The following is a 23,840-nucleotide window of genomic DNA, read 5'->3' as shown; positions in this document are numbered from 1 at the left end:
AAGATACTGACGAAAAGTCTCCAATAATAGGTAAAGTCTAATAAAAGGTTATCTTTGGCCCACAATACAATACAATGTAATACCAAAAATGTTTATTTTTCTGGTTACCAAGATGCAAATATATCTTTCCTTTACCTTGAAACGAGGAAATTGGAAGTGAACTGTGGTCCTAAATCTTGTCAAGAGTAGAGCTAAAAAGATCCCCTTTCAATTTTACCATGACAATCTTAAAAAATAAACAAAAGTCAATTAGCCAACTGGCACCATAGTTACCTGAGTAGATGAAAAGTCTACACTGTGAAGAAATTTGCAGTTCTCTCCTAGTGCCTGCAGAGATGCATCCATGATGCCTGAACAGCTGCCCAAGTTCACTATTTGGAGGAACTGGCAGTTGAGTGCAAGGGCAAGAACTCCACTGTCAGTTATATCGCAGCACCTTTTAAAAGATGCTTCACGCAAGTAAGGACAGGATAAGGCCAGTGCTATGACACCTGTCAAAGAAACAGAGCAATTAAAAAAAGTAGTAATTTTTTAACATAACCACCATGCTGAATCCAATATGTTGTCTCCTGGTTGTTGACTGTTCAACTTTCAGCTCATGCCATGCCAGCAAGACTCTGTACAAGGAAATAATTTTATGGTTGGTTTCTTTCAATTCAAGGATAAGAAAATGAAAGTGACAATGAACAGTGCTAGAGTTGATAAAAATTTCTAAATGCTGAATTCCCTTCCATACTGCAGAGGGATACCTGAGGGATATTACATGATATGAGGTATCACCACAGTGAGTGCATGAAAAAAAGCCAATGGCTTGAAAGCAGACTGATGATAGCACTAGATCCCACGGACAGTGCAGTGAGTATCAGCCAAAAAGCAAGGTAAGAGGTCCTGTCCAATGTCAATTCAAGAAATCAAAACAATAGTTCAGAAGCAGGACAGGAACCAGGTACACCTATGACACAGCTCAGTCCAGGACTGAGGGTCCATGCGTCCATGGTGTAGGTGGGCATGGCAGGTGAGACCAGTAATGGCCATTAGGGTCTGCTGGTGCCCTCAGAGCCCTGGCAGTTAGCAATAACTGAAATATTTGGATAGAAGTGCCAGGAGGTAGTCAATAAAATGAGAGTACATGAACTACAGATGCAATTTGTGAAAGGAATTTATTTCAAGGATGACAGAAATATGAGGATTCCAGCTGGACAGAAAATTACATCACTTCTGGATAGATAGAAATAAAAAGCTAAATGTCATTAAGATAGGTTACTACGTAAGAACTTCAAAGAAACATGGATAAAATAGTACTTGCTTGGGTCAGAATCACTTTGCAAAGAATGATAGCAGAGACAGTAGCTGTACTTGAATTTGACAGAGAAATACTACTGCCTATTGTATTAAAGGACACTAAACGTTCCACGTGCAACCTACAGAGCAAATGTTTCCTAGTAATGAGAGGGCTCAGATATTTCTGGATACATTAGCCAGCAGTTTTCTTAAAAAAACCCACAAAACAACAAACCAAACAACCCCAAACAAAACAACAACAACAAAAAAAACCCCACACCAAACAAAAAACCCTGAACAAACCAACCAAAACCTCCCCACCTGTTACTGAATTAGTAAAACGTGACACCACTTTAAACTGGGGTGGTTTGCAGTCATCTATTTCTCTATGTAATTGAAATGAGTGATAAAGAACTGTTCCAGCTCAAATTAAAGGCTTCATAACTGATTCTCAGGGCTCAGTTTATAAGTAGGAAAGTTAGTAAAGTTGGATGGACTACAAACTCGCCAGTAAGGAATTCGACTTCCCAGTTTCAATTGCAAAATAATCAGGAATCTCTATCCAAACAGACAAAAAGTATACATTAAGAGCTCTCGGCTTAGCTGGTACCTTAAGAACCATACTAGAAATCAGTGGACCTTAAGAACCATACTGGATATCAGTGGAAGACATGGAGTGAAGACCATCGCAAACTGTATCTTAGGGGTCAAAAAGTATAACAATGAGGTGACATTGAAAATAAATAAAAATCAATTTTTAAAAGTTTAACCAATTACTTAAGTAAAAATGTAAGTGTATCACTGTGCAGTGGTGAGAAAATACAAACCAAGACTGATCTAAAGTATGGTATACATTAGGTCAATACTAAATTAATATTTTGCCTCAGTTTTCAATAAGGGGGAGTTAATGATAGAGCAAAGGAGTAAGTGTAATGAAAAGAACACAGAACCTGTGGGAAACAAAACTCAGCAAGCTTAATTCTTTTAAGCTAATAGCTCCTGACACAACTTAAAACTGGACGTTAAAAGTAACGCCTGAAATCCTAAATTCCTAAAGCAAGTCAAGTCTTTTAAGTTAGACAAGATGCCATAGGCTTATTTAATAACAAATATATTTAATTTTAAAAGGCAAAAAAAGTTATTTAGGAAATCACAAGCGGGAAAATTGAACCCCAGTGGTACTGGTAAGGCTCCGGAACAAGTTTTAAGGAAGGAATAATTAAGATGAAGTGGAAAATACAACCAAACGTAGCATAGTTTTCTCAGAACCCTAGCATGAGAGTAACTTGATAGCTCTCATAAGATAATCAGTGCTCTAAGCCTGTAATTTACACCACTGAAGTGACTTTTAATTAGTATTGGTGTAGCATTGGGGATTTTTTTAGCAATATTTACCCTAGATATTTTTTGCAATTTACTCCAATCTAACAAGAAGAATAAAACAGAAATAAGATCCCAGTTATCTGTTCACAGATAGCATACCTTCTGAAGTGATTCCCAGTCTGTTTTCTTTGCAAGAATTTAAGTTGATTTTTTTCAATTGCTTGCAGTTATAAAGCTGCAATAGTGCATTATCTGAAATATCACAGTCTCGGAGGTCTAGAGACTCTACAGCGGGGTGCAATACCTGTAATGAAAACCTACCATTTCAGTCAAACTCTGCTATGTCACAGAACACGCATATTTTTATCTAAAATACTTGTAGTGTTAGACATCGCATAGGACTTTTAAAAAACATTCATGAGAGGATGGGGTTACCAGTCCTAGGAACTAAAAACTCTAAAGACAATATGGTATATTTGCTGCAACAGTTCATCTATTGCATGAACGTTCAGTTTCTGTGATCACATCTAGAGTAGGAGCAGATTAACATTACTATTTTAACAGTGGAAGTACTATTTTGACAGTACAGTTGCTAGCACTAGTGCTTTTGCCAGCACTGATACATTTACCAAGGATAAAACCCTAAAATTTATTAGCACAACTTTGATGGCAGAAACCTGAAGTGTAAAAAATACTGACTGTGATCAAACCTTAAATCCACTGAACAAATAAGAGTAATATTTGAAAGATATTTTGCCCCAGACTATTTTTCTCATCTACGCAAACTTTTTCTCATAAACAAGCAATATCATTATCATACCATAAGGAGGTACCAAATCCTCATTAAATAGGCTCTTTCACTCCCACAAGACCATAGGTTGGAGTTTTGTGAAATCTTCCCCAAGAGGACTTTTATGAAATTTAGACCCAAAGCAATGGAAGGCCTCAGATTTTAATAACAATAGCCATATATCTTACCTCTAATTTAATTTTCAAGGATTCTCACTACTTTTTAATAAATACTGTGTATAGATCTCTTGTGCAAATGATCTATACCTTCGCTGAGCTGTCCTTCAGACCAATAGGCAAGCATTAGATCAGGTTTTCACACTACCTTATACTACTCCCTTCAGCTTGTCATTCCCTTTCTTAACTCAGAAGGATAAAAGCATATGGTAAAGTTCCATACACAACCAAAGATAACAGCATAGCTGACAGGCTTGTTAAAGACCTATTCCTTTCTCAGGTTCACCATTCTAACAGGTATAATAAAGATATTACAAGGAATGCTGGTTTTCTGCTTTGCAAATATATAAGATGCTAAAATCTTTACTGACAAAGTCAAGTAAGCCTTTTGAAGAAAAGCAAGAACTTCTAGTAGAGTATAATTGCAACCTTTCTGCAAAATGAATGGCAGACCTCAAACAGCTTTGACAGCTTTTTCTCCCCAAATGCTGAAAGCCTTAAATATATCTCTTTATGCCACAAACCCACGAACATATCCCACAATACACTTGTGAGTAGTTTTCACAAGATAACATTCAGCTCTTATTTCGCTCATATTTTTGAATTCATATCTAAGGAACTAAAACAGCCAAACCCAGAGATCACGTGCTTAAAGCCAAAGTGGCCAACAAAACAAGAGTGAGCAAGCTGCTGGTTTTGAAGCCACATGAGAAATTTTATGAGAAAAAGAACCATTAGATGCAAGAAAGTCTAAATGAGAAGCAACAACAATATCCTGCCTATTTAAAGTAGCTGGAGTATTAAGCTTCCCTAGCCCATGATTCTTCACACTCAGGTATTACTTAGAGGTTTGCTTTCTATTGTTATTCACAGATTCATATTCACCAAGTGCATATACTAAAATATAATCTGCCTCAAAGATGGTGGAATTTTAGGTAGAGTAAGGATTGTTTGGATGCAGAGTACAGGAGATTAAAGTACAGACTTATATCCTGTGGACACATGCAAATGGTTTTATAGAACTTTATGGTAAAAGTGAGTTGGAATAAGGAGCATGCATGTCATGGAAAGCAGCTCCAAGCAAAAAGCAGAGTAAGGGAAGAAAAAAAAAACAGCATTGTAACACAAATCTGGCCAGTAACAGGGGGGTAAGAGATGAAATATAAGTTTATACATAAATGTGGGTTAACAAAAGAAATTTAACTTTAGGCAAAATGGTAAGCAACACCAAAGAAAAGACATGCGTAAAAGCAAATGAGATAGCATAGCCTGGAAAATTGTAAGAGAAGAGATCTAGCCACAATACTGTGGAGACTATGAAAGAAAAGGGCAGGACGGAAGCAACAGCGAAGAAAAAATCCTTATCCATCTGGAAGACTATCTGAGACATTGCAAATGTGCCACATGTAGAATACTTTGCTTATACATGATGTGAGCAAGGAACAGTAAGAAGAGCTAAACACCAAAAGCCATTTTTGCTATGTTGAGCAACAAGAATATTTGCAAAATGAAAGAACAGGAAAACTGAAGAGTGAAACGGTATGGAGAAACAGTATGAATTCAGAATCTAAGAGGTGAGTAGCAGTTTTTTAAAAAATGCAAGTGAGATAAACCTGGAAACTGTTAGCAAAGAAAGCTAAGGTATAACATGCCCCAGAAAAGTGATGACAGCTAAGGATAGAATTGCAGGAAATTGCAGGAACAGAGAAAGGAAAAACACATGAGAACAGGAACCGGAACAGAATATCCCAGTGTCAGATGGAAAACAGGCTCCAAGAAAAAGCATCGATCAATTCTTGAATGAAGACAAAGACAGATGAGATTTTACAAAGAGACAGAGGAAAAGACTGTAACTTAAACTCTCTAGTTTATTTCCAGACTAAAGATATTCTAATAGGTTTTGTGCACTTATACACACACAATCATATGGTTTTAATTACATACTTGTCTTAGGATGCTTAGAAAGGATTACTTACTGAAAAGTTAGCCTAAACCAAATTTTGTCAACAAAAATTTTCCAAAATACGATAAATGAATAAGAGACTGACTTCTACACAAAGACTTATTTTTTACAATCAAAAAATGTTGCATGCTAAAGATAAAACTGTTTGTTCATAAGTTTTCCACAGTACTTCTGATTCTGACTCTAGTCTTGGCTTCACTACTCTGACTCTGAGAAACTGATACTATTTGCCTCTTCCAAGTTACAGGTCAAAGCAGGAATGAACAGGGAGTCATTCATTTTCTGTTTCACCAAGGCCAACTTTTAGCTTTCTTCAATTCTCGTGCCTCCCTTTGAGGCTAAACAAGATAACAGTAGATATATACCAAAATAGATGTGCCCCTGAATTTACAGCCAAATAAGTCATTATCTGGTTTCATTTTGAAACACTGACAAACACCAGTGAGCAAAAGGGACAAGAGAATTTGAACTATCAATTTCTAGCCCTAGCACCATCATATTTCAAAGAATCAAGATTTAAATAAATTATACAAAGATCATATGCATGATTTCAATAGAGCATACAGAAATCTAACAAATTCCTGAAATCTTTTCATTACTAAGTTATGAACTAGCTTCTTGAAACATACTACTTTCGGGAACAAAGACTGGTTTGCTATAGACTCTATTTTCCAGTACTGAAAAAGGATAACATATGTCAGCTGATTACACAGAAGTCAATTATCACTGAAGGGAGAACATTTTTAATTTACTTGTCACTACAAACATAATGTTATTACTATTAATACAGGAATATTAACATTATGAAGTTTAAGAAAAAAAACTATAAAGGAATGGAGAAAGTAAGCAGGCCTGAATTTATCTGTTGTCTCAGGTAAACACTTTTAGTTTAGTTCATCCTTGTGTATTAATTATCACAGACAGAATAGTTTTGAATGGGTTCTTACCTCACTGATATTTGAATCAGTTATTTGCCCTTGCATACTCATTAATTTAATCAGTTTATCCTTTATGTTGGGTGGCAATGACTTAATATCTGCAGCATATCTGGAAAGGTTCTTTGTCAAACACTGAAGGCATCTGAAATAAAGGAAAGTTACAGTACAGTCAAAAATAGGCATAACATATTAGAACTAGAACAATCAAGCCATAAAATGTCACCTTCTGCATCCAGCTATGCTGCCTTCAAACTTTATCAGTTCCAGCTATTCCATACTACCATCAATTCAGTTATTGCCCTCTGGAGTCAATCAGCTAATCATTCTGTGCAAGTGTTTGCCAATCAACTGTAGGCAAAAACTGCAGCCTTATTCACTGCAATCACCAACCCAGCTCACAAACTGCGTTTGCTGGTAGTTTATACACAAGCTCTAAGAAAAGCCTTTTCACCAGCTAAGCCTCCACTCTGTAGGCAGTAAAACCTTTCGTTGGTACAGCTAGTTCCAGAGAAGGGCCACCTCTCTTTCACCTCAATTAAAAACATTAAGGAGATATTTTCAGATGTAGCATTTTGTTCACTGTCTACTTTGTAGCGCTCTTTTAGTATGAGTTGTGCTGTGTAACACTGTGTTCATATTTTTAACTTTGTGCTTAAAACTAGATCTGATCACAGAGGATTGTCACCTGAGGTAGAAATTTTTCTGCCTTAGTGGGGTCCAGAAAACCACAGATCAAGAAGTTTGTGGTCCTACAAAGTACATTAGACAAAAAAACTGGTGGATCCATGGAAAATATAATATGTAGGGGAAAGTGAACCCATCTGTATATTTACAAGATACTCAAAATGCCTCATCAGCAATGGTTCTTCAAGAAATTAAGCTGCCCTGGGATGAGAAGGAAGGTACTCACACAGCTGGCTGAAATGCTTTCACAATCAGAAACATTGATTGGTTTGACTCAGTATAGCCATTATTTTTTTAATAGCAGTATTTTAGGCCTCCTTCCCCCACCCGTACCCCACATACTTATTTGTCAGAATGATTTATCAACCTGAAGGAAACAGCCTGATTACTGTATACACCAGGCCAGAGATTTTGAACTAACAATAATGCTGACATACACTGCATTTTCTATACATTATAAACATCGTGCTCTCTGGATATATTTTGTATTCAGAGTCAAAATTGTTTCCCTGTTCCAAGCAATCTGTTCCCTTTGCCAGATACTGAAACTTGACTTAAAAGTTTCCATTATGAGATACTGTGCATGAGCAATTGCAAACAAATCTCAAAGACATACAGGGCTTACGTACTCACCTGAAAAGGAAGGACAAGGCAGAAATAAATACTAATACCACAAAATGCAGGGCGATGTTTTAAGACAGGATTTGAAATCCTAGAATTTTATCAGTGTGAATGCAACAAAAATGGGTCATTTCAGCAAGAATACATTGTTCAGAGACTCCAGATGGAACAGAGCTTTTTGGGGAAAACATGAAGAACTTTACTTAAGCAAAATAAACCAAAGAGATCAGTATTATCCCGATAGATATTGAACAGTACCCAGATGATACTATTCAAATGTACAGAAATATTCAAATATACAGGTCAAATATACAGAAGAGTATTTACTTATGCAATATTGAGTACTACAGAGGGACACTAATCATGCAATCCTATTTTTTTAAGATTCCTAAAGCATTTTAATGTATCACAGGATACATAAAACATTAATATGCCAATCTCTGCAACCTTAAATTACAGTCACAGGTTTCCTGAAACACCAGGGGCAACTCTGGGAAGAGTTTATTAATAGCTTCTAAGCATCCTGAGCATACTGACCTTCAGAGCAATCACGCTAAAAGACAACTGCTGGTCCTGGTGACCCAGACGAGACTGCTGTAACTTCTTGCCTGATTCAACTTGCTGACTCTCGGTGCGAGGGATACTATTCTTTGGACTCCAGCTGGGATCGATCTCTTGATCGGGGGCTCCATGAGTACTCTCCCTGACCAGAGCGGGTAAGCAACACCACAGTGCAACTCTTGTTAAAAAGATACTGTTTGAATATCAGTTTGTGCATGCTCTTAATCTGGGATTCTGGTTTCTAATCTGTTTTGCTCTATATTGCATTCTAAAGAGGGTTTGTTGGTAAATCTGATAAACTTCATATACGTTTGACAGTGACGACTGGAGTATATGAAGTCCTGGATTCGAACATTCTTTTGGGGTAAAAATATGGGAAATCAGCCATCCAAAGTAAATCAGTGTTCCCCTCTTGGATGTATTATGAAATATTGGGGCAAATTTGGAGGAGACCCCTTAATAAAAAAATCAGCTGACTGAGTACTGTACTTGCTGGTGGCCATTATATAAATTAGAGGATGGGGGAAAATGGGCTAAGCAGGGGACACTGAAATATAATACCATTTTACAGTTTACGTTCTGTCGGAGACAGGGTAAGTGGGACGAAGTACTCTACGTTGATCTATTCTTTACCTTGAGAAATGATTATGAAACTCGGAGAAAATGTAAACTTTTAGATACTGATGCAAATGTAATAATGATGTTAGAGGACAGGGATACAGATTCACACCGTTGTTCTGCTTGTAGTATTGGGGAAAGATGTTTAAAAGTTGGGGAAGAGGATATACAGATGTTGGTAGCCCCAGAAGGTGAAAGAAATAATGAGGATGATTATAGGGGAAGTGATAACTTTAGTCCAATTGTGGGAAGGACTAGAGCTCAACAAAATTCTGTACTATTAGCTCCTCTCTGACAGGCTGTTAGCCCAAGGGAGGAGCCGGTGTATGTTAAAGTGCCATTTACTACTTCTGATTTAATGAATTGGAAAGAATCAGCTGGATCATACAGAGAAAATCCAGAAAAAATGTATCATTCTTTCAGAATGATCATTGAAAACCATAATCCGGATTGACAGGATATTCAAGTCCTTTTAAATTACTTATTCACTCCAGAAGAGAAAAGAATGGTACTGGAAAGAGCAAACCTGGAAAAGAAAAGGATAAATGCAAGAGATGGTCCAGATGATTACATGCCAATGCAAGAGCCTGATTGGAACCCTAATATGAATGATGGCAAATTAATGATTAAACAATATCAACAGTTGATACTGTATGGAGTTAAAAATGGGATCTCAAGGACAAAAAATCTTGCTAAATTAACACAAGTTGTACAGGGAAAGACGGAGAACCCCACAGCCTTTTATGAAAGGTTTTGTGAGGTGGCAAGACAGTGGACTGATTTAGACCCAGAAGATGACAAAAATAGAACAGTATTTACCACCTTATTTGTCGGACAATCAGCTCCAGATATCAGAAAGAAATTACAAAAGGTGGATGGAGTTACCGGAATGACTGTATCACAGTTGATTGTAATTGCATATAAGGTATTCAATAATAGAGAGGAACTAGAAAAAAAGAATTAGAAAAAATAAAAGACAGGAAGCAGAAGGCTGCAGTTTTAGCAGCTGCTTTTGCTAATGTCCAAATGGCTAATAGAGATAGAGGTTTTTCCAGAGGCAGAGGAGGTGTTGGAGAGGCGGAAAAGCACCAAGAGGTAGAAGCTTAGGGTTTAACTCAAACTAGGGGGCAGAGAGAGTATTAGGGCCAAATCAATATGCACACTGTAAGGAATTTGGGCATTGGAAAAATAAGGGTCAGAAGAGAACAGATTTTTTGAAATGGTCAGAATGGAAGAATGGATATCCCCAGGGACAGCATGTAAAAGAAACTCATCCTCCTGAAGTGGATCTGCTTATGATGGGAGATAATTAGAATGATGGGGGCAGGGGGCAGAAAGTGAGGAGCTCCCAGCTGAGCCCCTGGTTCCAATAAAGCTGGGAGATAAAATTTTTAATTTTTTAGTAGACACAGGAGCAAAATATTCTGTTATAAATACCTGTAAAGGACCTTTGAGCAAATTCACTATGCCTGTTGTTGGGGTCATGGGAAAGAAGGAAGTTAAACCATTTCTAAAACCTTTAAAATGCAAAACTGGAAATAAAACAGTAATGCATGAATTTTTATACACACCAGAGTGTTCCATGTCTGTCTTAGGATGGGATTTATTAACTAAGTTAGGAGCACAAATTGCCTTTGAAAATGGGAGAATCCAAGTTCATTTTCCTGAAGATAAAGCTCGGCAAGCTCAGATCTATTTGTTACAGATGGAGACAGAGGAATTTGAAACTATTGCAGAAGAACTTAAGAACGCAGTCAATCCCTTTGCTTGGGGAACAGAAAAAACAGGGAGAGCAAAAAATGTGGAACTGGTAAAAATTGAACTGAAAGCAGGAGCTTGACCGGTAAGAAGGAAACAATATTCTATCAGCATGGAAGCAAGGAAAGGTTTGGAACCCATAATAAATAACTTCCATAGGTATGGACTTTTGAGAGAATGTCATTCTAAATATAATACTCCCATTCTTCCAGTGAAAAAAACACACAAGCAAGGACACAGATTAGTCCAGGATCTGAGAGCAATAAATCAGCTGGTGGCAGATATCCACCCAGTATTTCCAAATCCGTACACGTTGCTAACAACTATCAATGAAACAAATGCATATTTTTGTTTTAGACCTAAAAGATGCTTTCTTTTGCATACCCTTGGATGAAAACAGTCAGAAGATTTTTGCTTTCGAATCAGAAGACCCCTTGACTGGAAGGAAAACTCAGCTTTGCTGGTCTGTGCTACTGCAGAGGTTTAAAAATAGCCCAACCATCTTCGGAACGATCTTGATGAAGGAGCTGGAACAATGGCCAGACAAAGAAGGTCAGGTAACCCTCCTTCAAGACCGTGATGACATTTTGTTGGGAGCAGATACTACAGAGATGTGTAAAGAAAAGACTTAGCCTCCTAAACTTCTTGGGAGCACCTAGGTACAGAGTACCAGAAAAGAAAGTGCAAATTGCAAAATCAACTGTAATTTATCTTGGATTCAAAGTATCTCAGGGACAAAGGAAACTGGGAAATGATGAAAAAGAAGCCATCTGTAGGATGGCTCACCCTCAATCAAAAAGAAAGTTAAAAGGATTTCTAGGAATGGCTGGATGGTGTCACCTTTGGATCCCAAATTACAGTTTATTGGCAAAACTGTTGTATGAGGTGACTAAAGGCCCTGAAGAAGTCTTAGAATGCACCCTAGAATGCCAAAAGAGTTCTGATGACATCAAACAGATCTTGATGGCTGCCCTGGCATTAGGACTCCCCAATTTAAATAAGCCTTTTGAACTATTTGTCCATGAAAGAAGACATGGCCATGGGAGTCCTGACACAACTTTTGGGGGACTGGAGAAGACCAGTCGCTTATTTTTCTAAAAAAATGGATAAAGTAAGTTCAGAGTGGCCGAGCTCTTTATGGGCTGTTGCCACAACTGTCCTCATCATCCAAAAAGCCAGAAAATTGACTCTGGGACAAAAGGTAACAGTTCATGTTCCCCATGCGGTGCTCGTTGTACTGGAGCAAAAAGGACATAATTGGCTAGCTCCTAGTTGTCTATTACAGTACCAAGCCCAATTGATCAAACAAGATGACATAACTCTAAAAGTAAGTACAACACTGAATCCTGCTACCCTGATGCCCTGTGAAATGGAAAATTATTCTAATCATGACTGTTTACAACTTATTGAAAGGGTGTATGCCAGCAGACCAGACCTGAAGGATGTTCCCCTTCAGAATCCTGGCGAAGAGCTATTCACTGATGGCAGCAGCTTTGTTGTGAAAGGTGAAAGAAGAGCTGGCTACATTGTGGTGACCTTATCTAGGGATCGGGAAGCTGCAGCATTACTTCCAAATACATCTGCACAAAAAGCTGAAATAACTGCCTTGACAAGAGCTCTAGAACTGGCTGAAGGAAAAAGAGTTAATACATATACAAACTCCAAGTATGCTTTTGGAGTCATCCACACCCATGGTACCATATGGAAGGAACAGGGACTTTTATCTGCCAATGGAACACCTATAAAACATGGGATGGAAATTTTGAATTTATTGGAAGCAGTGCAGAAACCTAGAGAAGTCTCCATAATTTATATCAAAGCATGCCAAAAAGGAAATTCAAATGTAATTTGAGGAAATCGCAAGGCAGATGAAGCTGCAAAATGAGTGGCACAGAATAATACAATTTTTGCTTTGATTCAATGATGGGAAATTCAATTGGAACCCCTGAAATACGGAGAAAAGGAGGATAAATTAGCTGAAATGTTATGATGCAAGAAAGGTCACCAAGGGTGGTAGGCCACTTCTCATGGACAATGTACGGTAATCCCAGAGATTATGAGGAAACTGATGATTCGGGCCCATGGAGAAACACACATGGGAGCAGAAGCTATGGTTGAATCAGTGAGATGCTATGCAATTGGAGTTAAGATGTTACTCATTGCTAAAAGTGTGAGTAATAAATGTGTGATTTGTCTTACAAATAACCCGAAGATACAAATCAGACCCGCTCCTGGAGAGGTAAGGAGAGGCACAATTCCAAGTGAGTATTAGCATTTAGATTTTTCAGAATTGCTGAGGTGTAACCAATACTGATATTTGTTGGTATTGGTAGACACCTTTTTTGGGTGGCCCGAAGCTTTCCCACATCGAACCAATAAGGCGAGAGAGCTAGCAAGACATTTATTGAAAGAAATTATTCTAAGATTTGGGATCCCGTTAAGTATGTCCTCCAATAGAGGTCCACATTTTGTAGCTGAAAGTATTAAAGATATGAGTAAGATATTAGGAATCAAATGGGATTTGCATACCCCCTAGAGACCACAGCCTAGTGGACAGGTAGAGACAATGAATCAAACATTAAAAAGACAGATTTCTAAATTATGTCAGGAAGTGCAGTTGAAATGGGTAGAAACTTTATCACTCACTTTATTAAGAATTAGGGTGACTCCGAGGGCTAGTGAAAAAATAAGTCCATTTGAGATCCTGTATGGTAAACCTTACCACGCTAATTTAACAGGAAAGCCTGAACAGATGCACATATTAAGGTAAAAGGTGCTGGCTGAATACCTTTTGTCTTTAAACAAGGTGTTGAGTTCCCTACATAGATACCTACTTCTAAGGGGACCTGTACCTCTTGAATTCCCAGTACATTCCTTTCAGCCTGGAGACCAAATCTACCTACAGACATGGAGAGATGACCCCCTGGGAGGAAAGTGGAAAGGACCCTTCTAGGTACTTTTAACAACCAACACTACCGTAAAATTGGAAGGAGTGGACTCTTGTATTCATTATACCAGGATAAAGACACCCCCTTGGCTGTAAACATCAACACAAAAGGGACCGTTAAGATTAATTTTGAAACAATTGATGAATTGCACCCGGGATGCTGCTGAATCATTTATACATTTAGATTGTATACAGGGAATAATTCTGTGCTGCATTTGATAATTATTGGAGGAATAATTGTGCTAATCAACATGAATCGGGAATTTAGGTTAAATAATAGGAATCAGTATGGAATGGAAGATAGTGTTGAGCTTGTTACTGCTTCCAGTAAACAGATTTGTAGCACAGATTACATTTCCAAAATGGGATAGAGATCAAAATATTTGGGAACTTCTGGCCCCGGGAGGTGAGTAACACATCATCTTTTTGCATAGCAGCCAAAAGTTCAGTAGGAGGGATGTACAGCTCCTGTTTGATAGGAGTTGCTACTCCTTTAGAGTTACCGAGAAACCACACTACGTTTAAAAGTTTTGATAGGCTTGAACTTAGGTACAAACAAATATATAAATTTGGGTAAGACAACAAGGGTTAAAGAAAAGGGAATGTTGAGAGTGAAAGTAAGAGGAACTCTCCCTGCTCAGAATTGTGTTGAGTTTATAAATTGCTCTGTAAAGTGGGAAAATTTAACACAATTACAACCCCCTCTAAAGTGTAATATTACTGAGACTCAGATCTATGCTTGGGCACATACTAAGTTGCCCCTTGGATGGTTTTTACTGTGTGGACAGTTGGCATATACATACATACCAGCAAACGTAACTGGAGGACCGGGTTCCATAGGGAGAATGGCCCCATTGTTGATTGACAAAAAAAATTTAGAGCACAAATGAAGCAAAAGAACTGTCCATCAATTACCAGAAGATTGTGATGCACAGGTTACTTTGTATAGCGCAAGTGAGATGTCAGCAGCAGCTACATTAGCACCTGGTATTGGAGTAGCTATGAACTATTAGACAATAAAAAAAAATTGCCTGTGCCTTGGTTAAAGATATAAATTATACTTTGCAAGCACTCTCAGCTATTGGTACTGAGATGAACCAAATAAGAGAAGCTACACTTGAAAATAGGGTTGCTATTGATTATCTACTCTTAAGGCATAATCACAGCTGTAAGGAATTTAAAGGAATGTGTTGCTTCAATTTAAGTGATAATTCACAATTAGTTTAGAAAAAGGTTCAACAACTACAAGATTTGGCATCTGGATTTAAAGACGGAGAAGGATTAGAGTTTTCCTGATTACTTTCATGGCTTCCCAACTTGAATTGGTTAAAACAATTATTCCTCTTTGCAACACTGATTGTACTTTTGACTATTATTACATGTTGTTTAATACAATGTATGTCACTTTGTAGACCTGGTACATATAAAGGAATGGTGTGAGACTTTTGATGCTGGACATCGTAAGTCTCAAGGTGGGGAAAAAATGATGTAGGGCATCCTGACCTAAGAAGTTAGCTTATGTTAGTATTATTAATGTTAGCCTTAGTTAACCAATAGTGAACAGAACACTGTGTTGTTTGAAGTCCTTCTAGCCTTAATTAACTAGTAATGAACAGGACACCGTGTTGTTTGAATAACCTGTTCTCTAGACCTTAACATCTGGGATTGATTGTATATAGGATGAATTATATGACAACCTGGCAAGAGAAGAATCCAGTTGGTCAACTTGGCAACAGAACTTACTTTTAAGGTATCCTGAAGTGAACTGCTGTAATTATAATACTAAAAAACCACACCCACAGGTCAAGACGACCCTTCCCCTGCACATGGGTGATGATTAAAAGAATGACATAGCAGATATTATAATCATATGTAAATTACTAACCAATCACTGTAACTGGGCGTGTGCTACTTTGTAACTTTTGTGTATAAATATAGAAAGAAGACTGGCATGAGTTGTGCTTGATTTGTGGAAAATCCAAAGCTCCCAGGCCTGAATAAATACAATATCTCTCCTGAGCGGGTGAGATTGGTCAATTGCACACTGGACACAAATCCACTTTTCAGACAACAGTCTTTAAGAAAGGAACTGCAACTCTCTGAAATGATATTTTATTATCAAAAAGACACAGTCCCTAGGGAAATGAGGAACATAAACTAGAGTGAAGCTAACCAACATCCAGAGATAACTGAAAAAGTAACACTGTCATCTAGGAAATGCCAAGACTTTAAAAGGGATTACACTACAGCAAAACTAAAATGGAGTTGAAATGGGGGATGACGGGTAATTCCTCACTGTCCCCCTTTTGCTTAGAAACCTAACATGAGTCTATATAAGTGATGGTGTTCTTTGAATTGGAGGTTGTATTACATATTGATCATAGCTACCTGGATTAGATTCCCCAGGCCAACTTTTCCTTTTAAATCCTAGCCAAAATTTTGAAAGAAAATGTTCCTGTCCCACAAAGTATTTTGCCTTTGTAGAATCAACATTTTTCCATTAACGCACCCTACTAGTAAACCCAGAGCAGCTACCATAATTGCACGGTAACTCTCTCTACTGTAGGTGGCCTCTATACTTCTATGTGATCTAGATACACATGGCAATAACTAAGATCAGTAAGTAAAGACTATAATGCATTCACCTGGCTGACAGATTTTGTCCCAGTCTAACTTAATGAAAGAAACCATGAATCCTGTTTTTTATGGACATGGAAAACCAAGTAGTGCTTTACTCTTGCAATGGCCTGACAAAAGACCATTCCTCCTTGCAAAACCCCCAACTGCTTTTTCACTGCTCCACATTATCAGACTTTTTAGACCAGCTGTTTATAGTTCAGAGCTGTCTACAAAGTGTCAAATGGCATACTCATTTGTTCCAAATGTGTTGAGAAGTGCAGAACAGAACAGGCCTATTATCTTTAACCTTAAGTTTTATGACAGGGTTAAGGCCTTATGAAAGGACAAATGTGTATATTTCCAATAATAAAAACGAAATTATATCTTTATGACTGATTATTCTACAAATAGCTGAACTTACAACAAGGTGCAGCTTATACTAAATTATGTCACATGAAACAGAGTAGCAGAACAGATGTTAAAAGTGAGACATATCAGAAGAAGAAATGAACCAGAAGAACAGATTGTTGAAGAGTTTGGGAAGACCCTTCTGCCAAGTCACGAGGTTCAGGTTGGACCCCCTTGCTTTCTAAACTCCCTCTCAGAAAGGAGCCTAGGTGCGGCTGGATCCAATCTCAGCCTCCAATTGTAAAGAAGAGATCAGACCCTAGGTTCTGTCACAGAGTCAGTTTAATACAGCTTGAGCTGGGTGCCTCCAAAGAGGATCCTCCTTGGTTAGTTTCCTGTGCTTTTTAAAACCTCACAAGCTATGACATAAGCTGTTCATGCACCTGTTCATGCGACAAGCATGTGTCTTTTGTGCAATCAAATTATTCAATCGTTACGTGTCCTCTTCAATGACCGGAGTTTTGGTGCAGGTGCCTTTACCTTCTTACACAGTTTCATAATCTTTCAGGCTCATCTGCACCTGCGTCTTATCTGTTTTCTGCTGACTCCAGGAAGAACGGTCCCTTTCTTCATTTCTAAGGATTATAGTTCACTTTCCTTTGATCACAACAGTCATTCTAATTCATATTGCTACGTCTTCATTAATATTACTTACATTGCAGTTTTCATTAATGTTACTTATACAATTTAATTATGTTAGTTAAGCTACAATATCTCAAAATCATGCAAAACTACTAGCCATTCTCGGACTAAGAAAGAGTTCAGACTCACTACATTGCTAGGTTACACCTTGCAGCCTAAGGCTTCACCAATCTAACTACTCATGCTAAGTTAGCTACTAATGCATGATTCAAATAAGATTACTTCAGTTCCCAACACAGATACTAAAATAGGTTTAACGGCAAATAACAAAACAGATACATCTTCCTGCATTCTTTAGGGTTGGAAAATTTATATTTATATTTATAAAATAAATAATAAATTTATATTTATTATGTAAGACCATAAAAGGAAGCTGTTTTGAAACCGATGCTCTACTTCTGTCCTCAGTTTTTGTTCATGCAGATGTACCCATCTGCAAATGTTCTGATGCCTTTGTAAGACCTTAGTTTTCCCAGACACTGGCAGATCAGGTAATGCATTAGCCTGCAACATGCTGGCCACCTGTTAATGATACCTGTTACACAAGAGCTATCTATCAACCACACATGGAACAACCAAACCTAAGGAATACATAACTACATACTCTTGCAACGACTTACATGTGCAGCACACTTCTTTATCATGTAGTGACAATCTTAATTAAAACAACTTTAAATTTGATATTTCATTTGTGTTGCTCTAAGAGCCTCATTTTTGATGGCAGAAACTCTCTTGGTGCTGAGCTTATGTCTGGGCATTAACAAGTCAGCGTAAAACACCTGCTAGGGCTCTGAGAGATTTCTAACAGCAGCCTCCTACAAGCATGACAGCTAAAGCTGTTATGTGCCCCAGGTGCCCTCTCCACATCTCCAGCAAGTGATGTTGGTGCCAGGCATCCACTCTATTTGGCAGGCCCTGCAACTCCTACACTGTCAGTGTTCAGCCAAGCATAACTAAGTAAACCAATGACAAATTTGGTGGGCCTTAATATCCTGGCCTTAAAACTTCATCAGCTAGGAGTGCATGTGTAAGTTGGTCATTTATCATCTTGGGAACAACAACTTCAGGAAACAGAAGCTAATACAAGATATAGCTTGAACAAAATAAAATAATGTTTCTAAATATTTTCAATATGATGCTTTTGTGCACGTGACCTTCGGAATGCTAATTTTTCTTTTGGGGCACGGGGTAAAGGCTAACAAGTGGCAGACACACAGCAGATATCAACTGGCAGAAACACCTTAATAAATGTACTTTCTGTTAGGTTTGGAGGTCTTAAAAATAATGACCTTATTAAAAGGGTTACTCCCCACACTAATAGCTTTGTTTCACTTTTTAGTTTCTGCTGTAAGTTCTGCTTACTTGGGTAATTATTAGTTTCAAGTATTAGTCTTACCAGTATAACAATTACACTGTTATATTAATATGGAAAATCGCTGCAGCAGTACTAATAAAGTAGTGTAAAAAAGACTAGTAACCAATCAAAAGTAGAAATTGTTTATGGTATCAAGCACTACGGTACATGTAAAGAGAAATTACTAGGTCTAAGATCTAAGGTTAATCACAAGAACATAAGCATGTAGTATAATGCACATCTTAAACATAATTTTAACAGATTAATCATGCACAATAAAAAGAACATGGGTACTTTTTTAGCTTTGCAACAAGAGAAAAGTTATTAGTAACACAGAACCCTTGCAATTAATTGCTATTAGCAGTCCAGCTGTCATTACACACCACTCTATCCAAATGTAAAGTTCACAGAGGTTGAAAACGCTAGTTCCACCCCCTCGTTTCCCTAACCACCTTTTACTGCACCTTCCTTGTGCTGGCTCTGAAATTCACAGTTGCACAGTGGGCTGTTTGGCATCTGATCTGAATGAAAAATGCTGTGAATAAAACTGTGAGGTCACAGAAATAATACTGCCAAAATAAGTGGCTGAGGGCAGGGGGCAGCAGTAGCCTAGAGTTAAGCCAAATTTGATTTAGGGTATAGCCACAGCTCTGGAGTCCCTATAGAAAAGTTTTTTGCAACAGAACCTTGTCTGGCATCAGAATGCCACCAAATCACAGCAAATTACACTCATACCAATCCAAAACTCCAGAGAAGTCAAAATATTGAGGCTCTATAATCCGAAGCGTAGCACAGATTTAAGCAAGTAAGGAAGCAAGGCTTCCAGTGTGGAAGCACATTAAAAAAAACTCTAAAGTTAGCACAGTGTAATAAGGGCACCTGTAGCAGGGCACTGCAGAAGACACTGTAACGAGGAGACAGTGATTTCAAGCAGAATTTGGGCAGAGTTTAAACACAGACCTTGGTTGAAGACACCCACTTGTCAGCATGGTTGACCAGCACGTAACCTGAGCACACACTATATTCACCTTTAACTTGTTCCTCCGGAAATGTGTAAGAATGAAATGCCTTCACTGAATCTCAGTGACTGCTGGATGAACTTGGCTCACTGACTGTAACAGAGAAGCCTGTACCAGGCTCCAACTCAGTACAACTAGGTTACACCATCCACATTCTTTGTCTTGTCTTGAGATTAAACAGCAAATCTACATGTAACATTCCTTTACTGGACTGTAGAACTGAAGAATAGTTGTTTACTTCTAAAAAAATCTTATCAAAGTTCTGAAGACCACAACAAGTGTGAACCTCACCACAGACAGGATCTGTGCAGCACGCTTATCCCTGTGAAGGGGCTTGTCTCATGCTGCGACAGCTGGAGCCCTCAGCATCAGAAGGGACGTAAGACTGCTATCACATTTTCTACTATTACTATTCTTTATGCAATAAACCAGTTAACTAGCCTTGAGAGCCTATGCCTTTCTTACTGAGATCCTAAATGAACCAGCATCTCCTCAGTGCAAAACAACACCCGACCTTTGGCTAGGGTGAGTCAAATAGACTTTCTGAGCTTTTTGGGAGGGTTAAGTGTGCACCTACCATGTGACCGTTCCCTCTCCTATGATGGACACCTATTGAGTCATGTGAATGGGCAAGCAGTCCTTTGTCATACAAGGGCATACACTTCAGTTACGTGCTAAATACATAATTACCATATGACACCTACATTTTGGCCACTGGGTAAATGAACTTTTCTGGCAATTCATCCTGAAGGAGGCAGATTGTCACCATATACTGTAGTACATAAAAACAGCTGTATCTAAAAACTTAATAGAAACTTAAGATTTTTTTTTTCTCTTGAAAGTAGCTAATGCAACCATGCTTGAATAGGGACCTGCAAATTTAGACAGACTACTTAGTTCAAATTTGCAGAAAATACTCCAAAACCAATGCAGATAAACGCAAATCAATGAGAGCTATGCCAAATCTTCTAGTTACATTTATCTATCTCTTGCCACAAATACTGTGACACAAACTGTCACCTCTGCCAAACTCCGTCACCTACCCTGCCGCCCCATCAAACCCTGTCACCTCTCCTGTAGCTCCCGCTGAACTCTGCCAAACCCTGTCACCTACCCTGCCACCATTACTAAATGCTGTCACCCACTCTACCACCTTGGCCAAAGGCCTGCCAAATCCTGTCCCCTGCCCTGCCACCCCATCAAACCCTGTCACCTCTGCCAAATCCCGTCACCTCTCCTGTAGCTCCTGCTAAACTCCACCAAACCCTGTCACCTACCCTGCCATCACTATCAAACCCTGTCACCTACCCTGCCACCACTACTAAGTGCTGTCACCCACTCTACGACCCTGCCCCCTGCCCTGTCACCCTGGCTAAACCCTTCCTCCGGGCTCCCCCACGGGCGGCCTCGGTGGCGCTGCGTTCACTCCAGGCGGCGCCCCCGCCGTGAGCGCAGCGGCCTGACCCGCCCGGCCGGCCCTGAACCCACCGGACCTCCCGGCGGGCACGGGGGGGAGGGTGTCGGGGCGGCACTCACAGGTCCAGGAGGAGTTGGACTTCCTCGCCGGCGCCGTCCCAACCACCGCTGAAGCGGCTCATGGCGGCGGCGGGGAGCGGGGAACAGGGAAGGCGACACCGCCCCAACCCAACGGCTCCGGGCCGCGGTACCGAAATGGCGGCGGTTCCCTCCGGGAGGAGGGCATGACGGGAGATGTAGTCCGGCTCCCGGCCAGCCCTGGGATCGCCTCAGGGGTTGTGGCGGGAAAAACGGCAGGAGCGCCTCATGAAGCCGCCTGAAACATTGTGGAAAAAAAGCCCCAAATCTCGCACAAAGGGGCTGTCTCTCCCCGTTTCCAGCGCTTAATATTTAGGACAGAGTATATTCCCAAGCCTGGAAGAAGTACAGGGGAGCTTGGGAGCCTTCAAGCAAGGGGCACGGTGGTTTTAACCACTGTTCCCCTCGTTGCTGCCATCAGTGGAGTCACACCACAGCACCGGTTTTCCTAATCTCCATTAATCTGCAGAGATCAAAGCCTGCTGTCTGCCAGACCTGCAGCTCATTTTCTCTCTCTTTTTTTTCTTTTTTCTTCCCCCCACCCCTCCGTCTTTTTACATTTCTGCCTGAATAGCGTGATATGAATTGAGACCACACAGTCCTTAGGAGCTAACAACATTATTAGCATATAATTGCTGCATCATTATCTGCAGACCCAAGGCCCCATCACCTACCCCTCCTAAAAAGAACAAATGATTGACTAAGATAAAGAAACCACTGTTCTTGCAAAATTAACTGAAGGGTCCGTATCTAAGAGAAACACGGGTTGCTGATGATGCCTAATAACTTTGCTGAAGTCGATGGCTGAAACATCTGGATTAACAGATAAACTGCAAGGAAGCTGATGGATGCTGCTGCTGCAAGACCTGCAAAGTATAATTTTTTGTGATTGGATAATTAGAAATATGCATTATTAGGTTACTGGATGATTCATATCAGACCATTATAGTCTAAGCTATAAAACCCCTAAAGAAAAATCGCTTGGATGCGCCCAGATTGGCTGGGACACCTCATGCACATGAATAAATATTTACCTTTGTCATTCTCTTCAGTCAGTTCGAGCCAGTTGTGAGTTTTGTAACAAAAGCAGGAGGCACAGGCAGCCCACAGAGCAAGCCTGGCTTTAGCTCTCCCCTCGACAGCATGAGCCCAGGTGTCCCCGAGGAGCCTGGGCACCAGGGAGGCTACAGGAACAGGATGGCCTCAGCCGCCATGGAGGGGTCTTTGTCCCCAAGGAAACGCAGGAGAGCACCAAGTTTCCCTGTGTGGCTGGTGGCTTGGAGGGCTAGTTCCCCGGAAGGACGTGACATGGCCGTGAACAAAAGGACATGTGATGCTTGTGAGGAGGGTGACAGGAAAGAGAAGTTTCATAGAGCATGTGTGCAGGCCGGGGCTTTTTACTCCATTGCATCAAAATCATTCATGGGATTCTTGGTGGTTTAGGAAAACAGTTTTCCAACAAAACACGTTTGCAAATAAACACATTAAACCTGATTTATTTTAGCACTGGGAAGGCAGAAACCCCCATGACAGTGGGGGATGCTGGGTTGAGCGGGGAGTGCCAGCAGGACTTTCCTGGAGATCCCTTTCCTGCGGTCAGGAGACGTGATAAAGCTGCAGTGGACTGTGTGGTACTGGCAAATTCTGTGTGCTTGCATGATAAACCGAACCAGCAGACACCTCTAGCTGACAAACAATCGATTCTCCTGCTGGTTTTCACAAGATTCAGTTTACCACATTTGCTTCTCCCATCTGCTAGTCTGGCAGTGGGCGAAGGCTAGTGGGTAGCAATGAGGCTAGGGTTGTGCTGATGGTAGGTTTACTATTCCTCAGCTCATGGGCTGGAAATAATTGCTAGCCCAGTGACAGCCTTTAACTGTTTAACCTCAGGAGTTGCTTCTGAAGCAGCTCATGAACTGCCAAACTTCACACACCCATGCTCTGCATTAAACTGAAACCAGCACCAGGTTGTCCCAGGGAGTGGTTACATGCTGGTCTTACACCGATTTGACTGCTTCTGCAGGGACTTGAGTTACATCAACCTAAACACAGTGAGAAACTGTACTCATAAAACACTAGGCTGTAACCAGTGATTCAGGAAGTGCTTGAACATAGACTCTCTGCAAAGCTGCTTTTAGTAGATCAGGCCTCAGCTTGTACTGGTACATAAGGTTATTTGTCCCCAGGTGCAGGACAGCATTTTGGTGAACTTCACGAAGTTCCTCTTTGCTCGTTTCTCCAACCTGTCAGTTGTCTCTGTTCAGAGGGACATCATCAGGTACATCAACCGCTGTTCCCAATTTTGGATCAACTTGTGAGCACGTACTTTGCCCCATTGTCAAGGTCATTAACGAAGATGTTAAGTGGTATCACCCTCGTATTGACTACAATGGACTGATCTCCATCTTGTCTTTGCGCTGCTGATCACAACACTTTGAATCCAGAAGTTCAGGCTGTTTCCAGTCTACCTCACTATCCAATTATCCAGCCCATACTGGGCTGGATAGCAACCCAATGTAGTTGATTAGCAACCTGATGAAGATGTCCCTGCTCATTGCAGGGGGGTTGGACTAGATGACCTCTA

At 39.8% G+C, this 23,840-nt stretch overlaps 1 protein-coding gene across 3 annotated transcripts in view; it reads right to left on the bottom strand.

The window, feature by feature from the left end:
• Positions 1 to 21,356, bottom strand: part of AMN1 (antagonist of mitotic exit network 1 homolog) — a 31,988-nt gene extending 10,632 nt beyond the window's left edge. For 2 of the 3 annotated variants that reach the window (XR_014269713.1, XM_082490740.1), the window contains exons 1-4: positions 21,239 to 21,356; positions 6,481 to 6,613; positions 2,764 to 2,908; positions 274 to 491 (exon numbers count right to left, since the gene is read on the bottom strand). Coding sequence is in view for 2 of the 3 variants with exons in the window: in XM_082490740.1 (XP_082346866.1) it covers positions 274 to 491; positions 2,764 to 2,908; positions 6,481 to 6,613; positions 21,239 to 21,300 (558 nt within the window). In the remaining variant the exon portion in view is untranslated. Of the gene's footprint in view, positions 1 to 273; positions 492 to 2,763; positions 2,909 to 6,480; positions 6,614 to 8,313; positions 8,342 to 21,238 lie in introns of those variants that run through there. The other variant, XM_082490741.1, reaches the window with a different exon arrangement.
• Between the last annotated feature and the right edge of the window lie 2,484 nt (positions 21,357 to 23,840).

The sequence above is a fragment of the Vanellus vanellus genome (assembly GCF_965231255.1).
Source record: "Vanellus vanellus genome assembly, chromosome: 1".
Classification (NCBI taxonomy): Eukaryota; Metazoa; Chordata; class Aves; order Charadriiformes; family Charadriidae; genus Vanellus; species Vanellus vanellus.
This window is presented reverse-complemented; position numbering and strand designations above follow the sequence as displayed.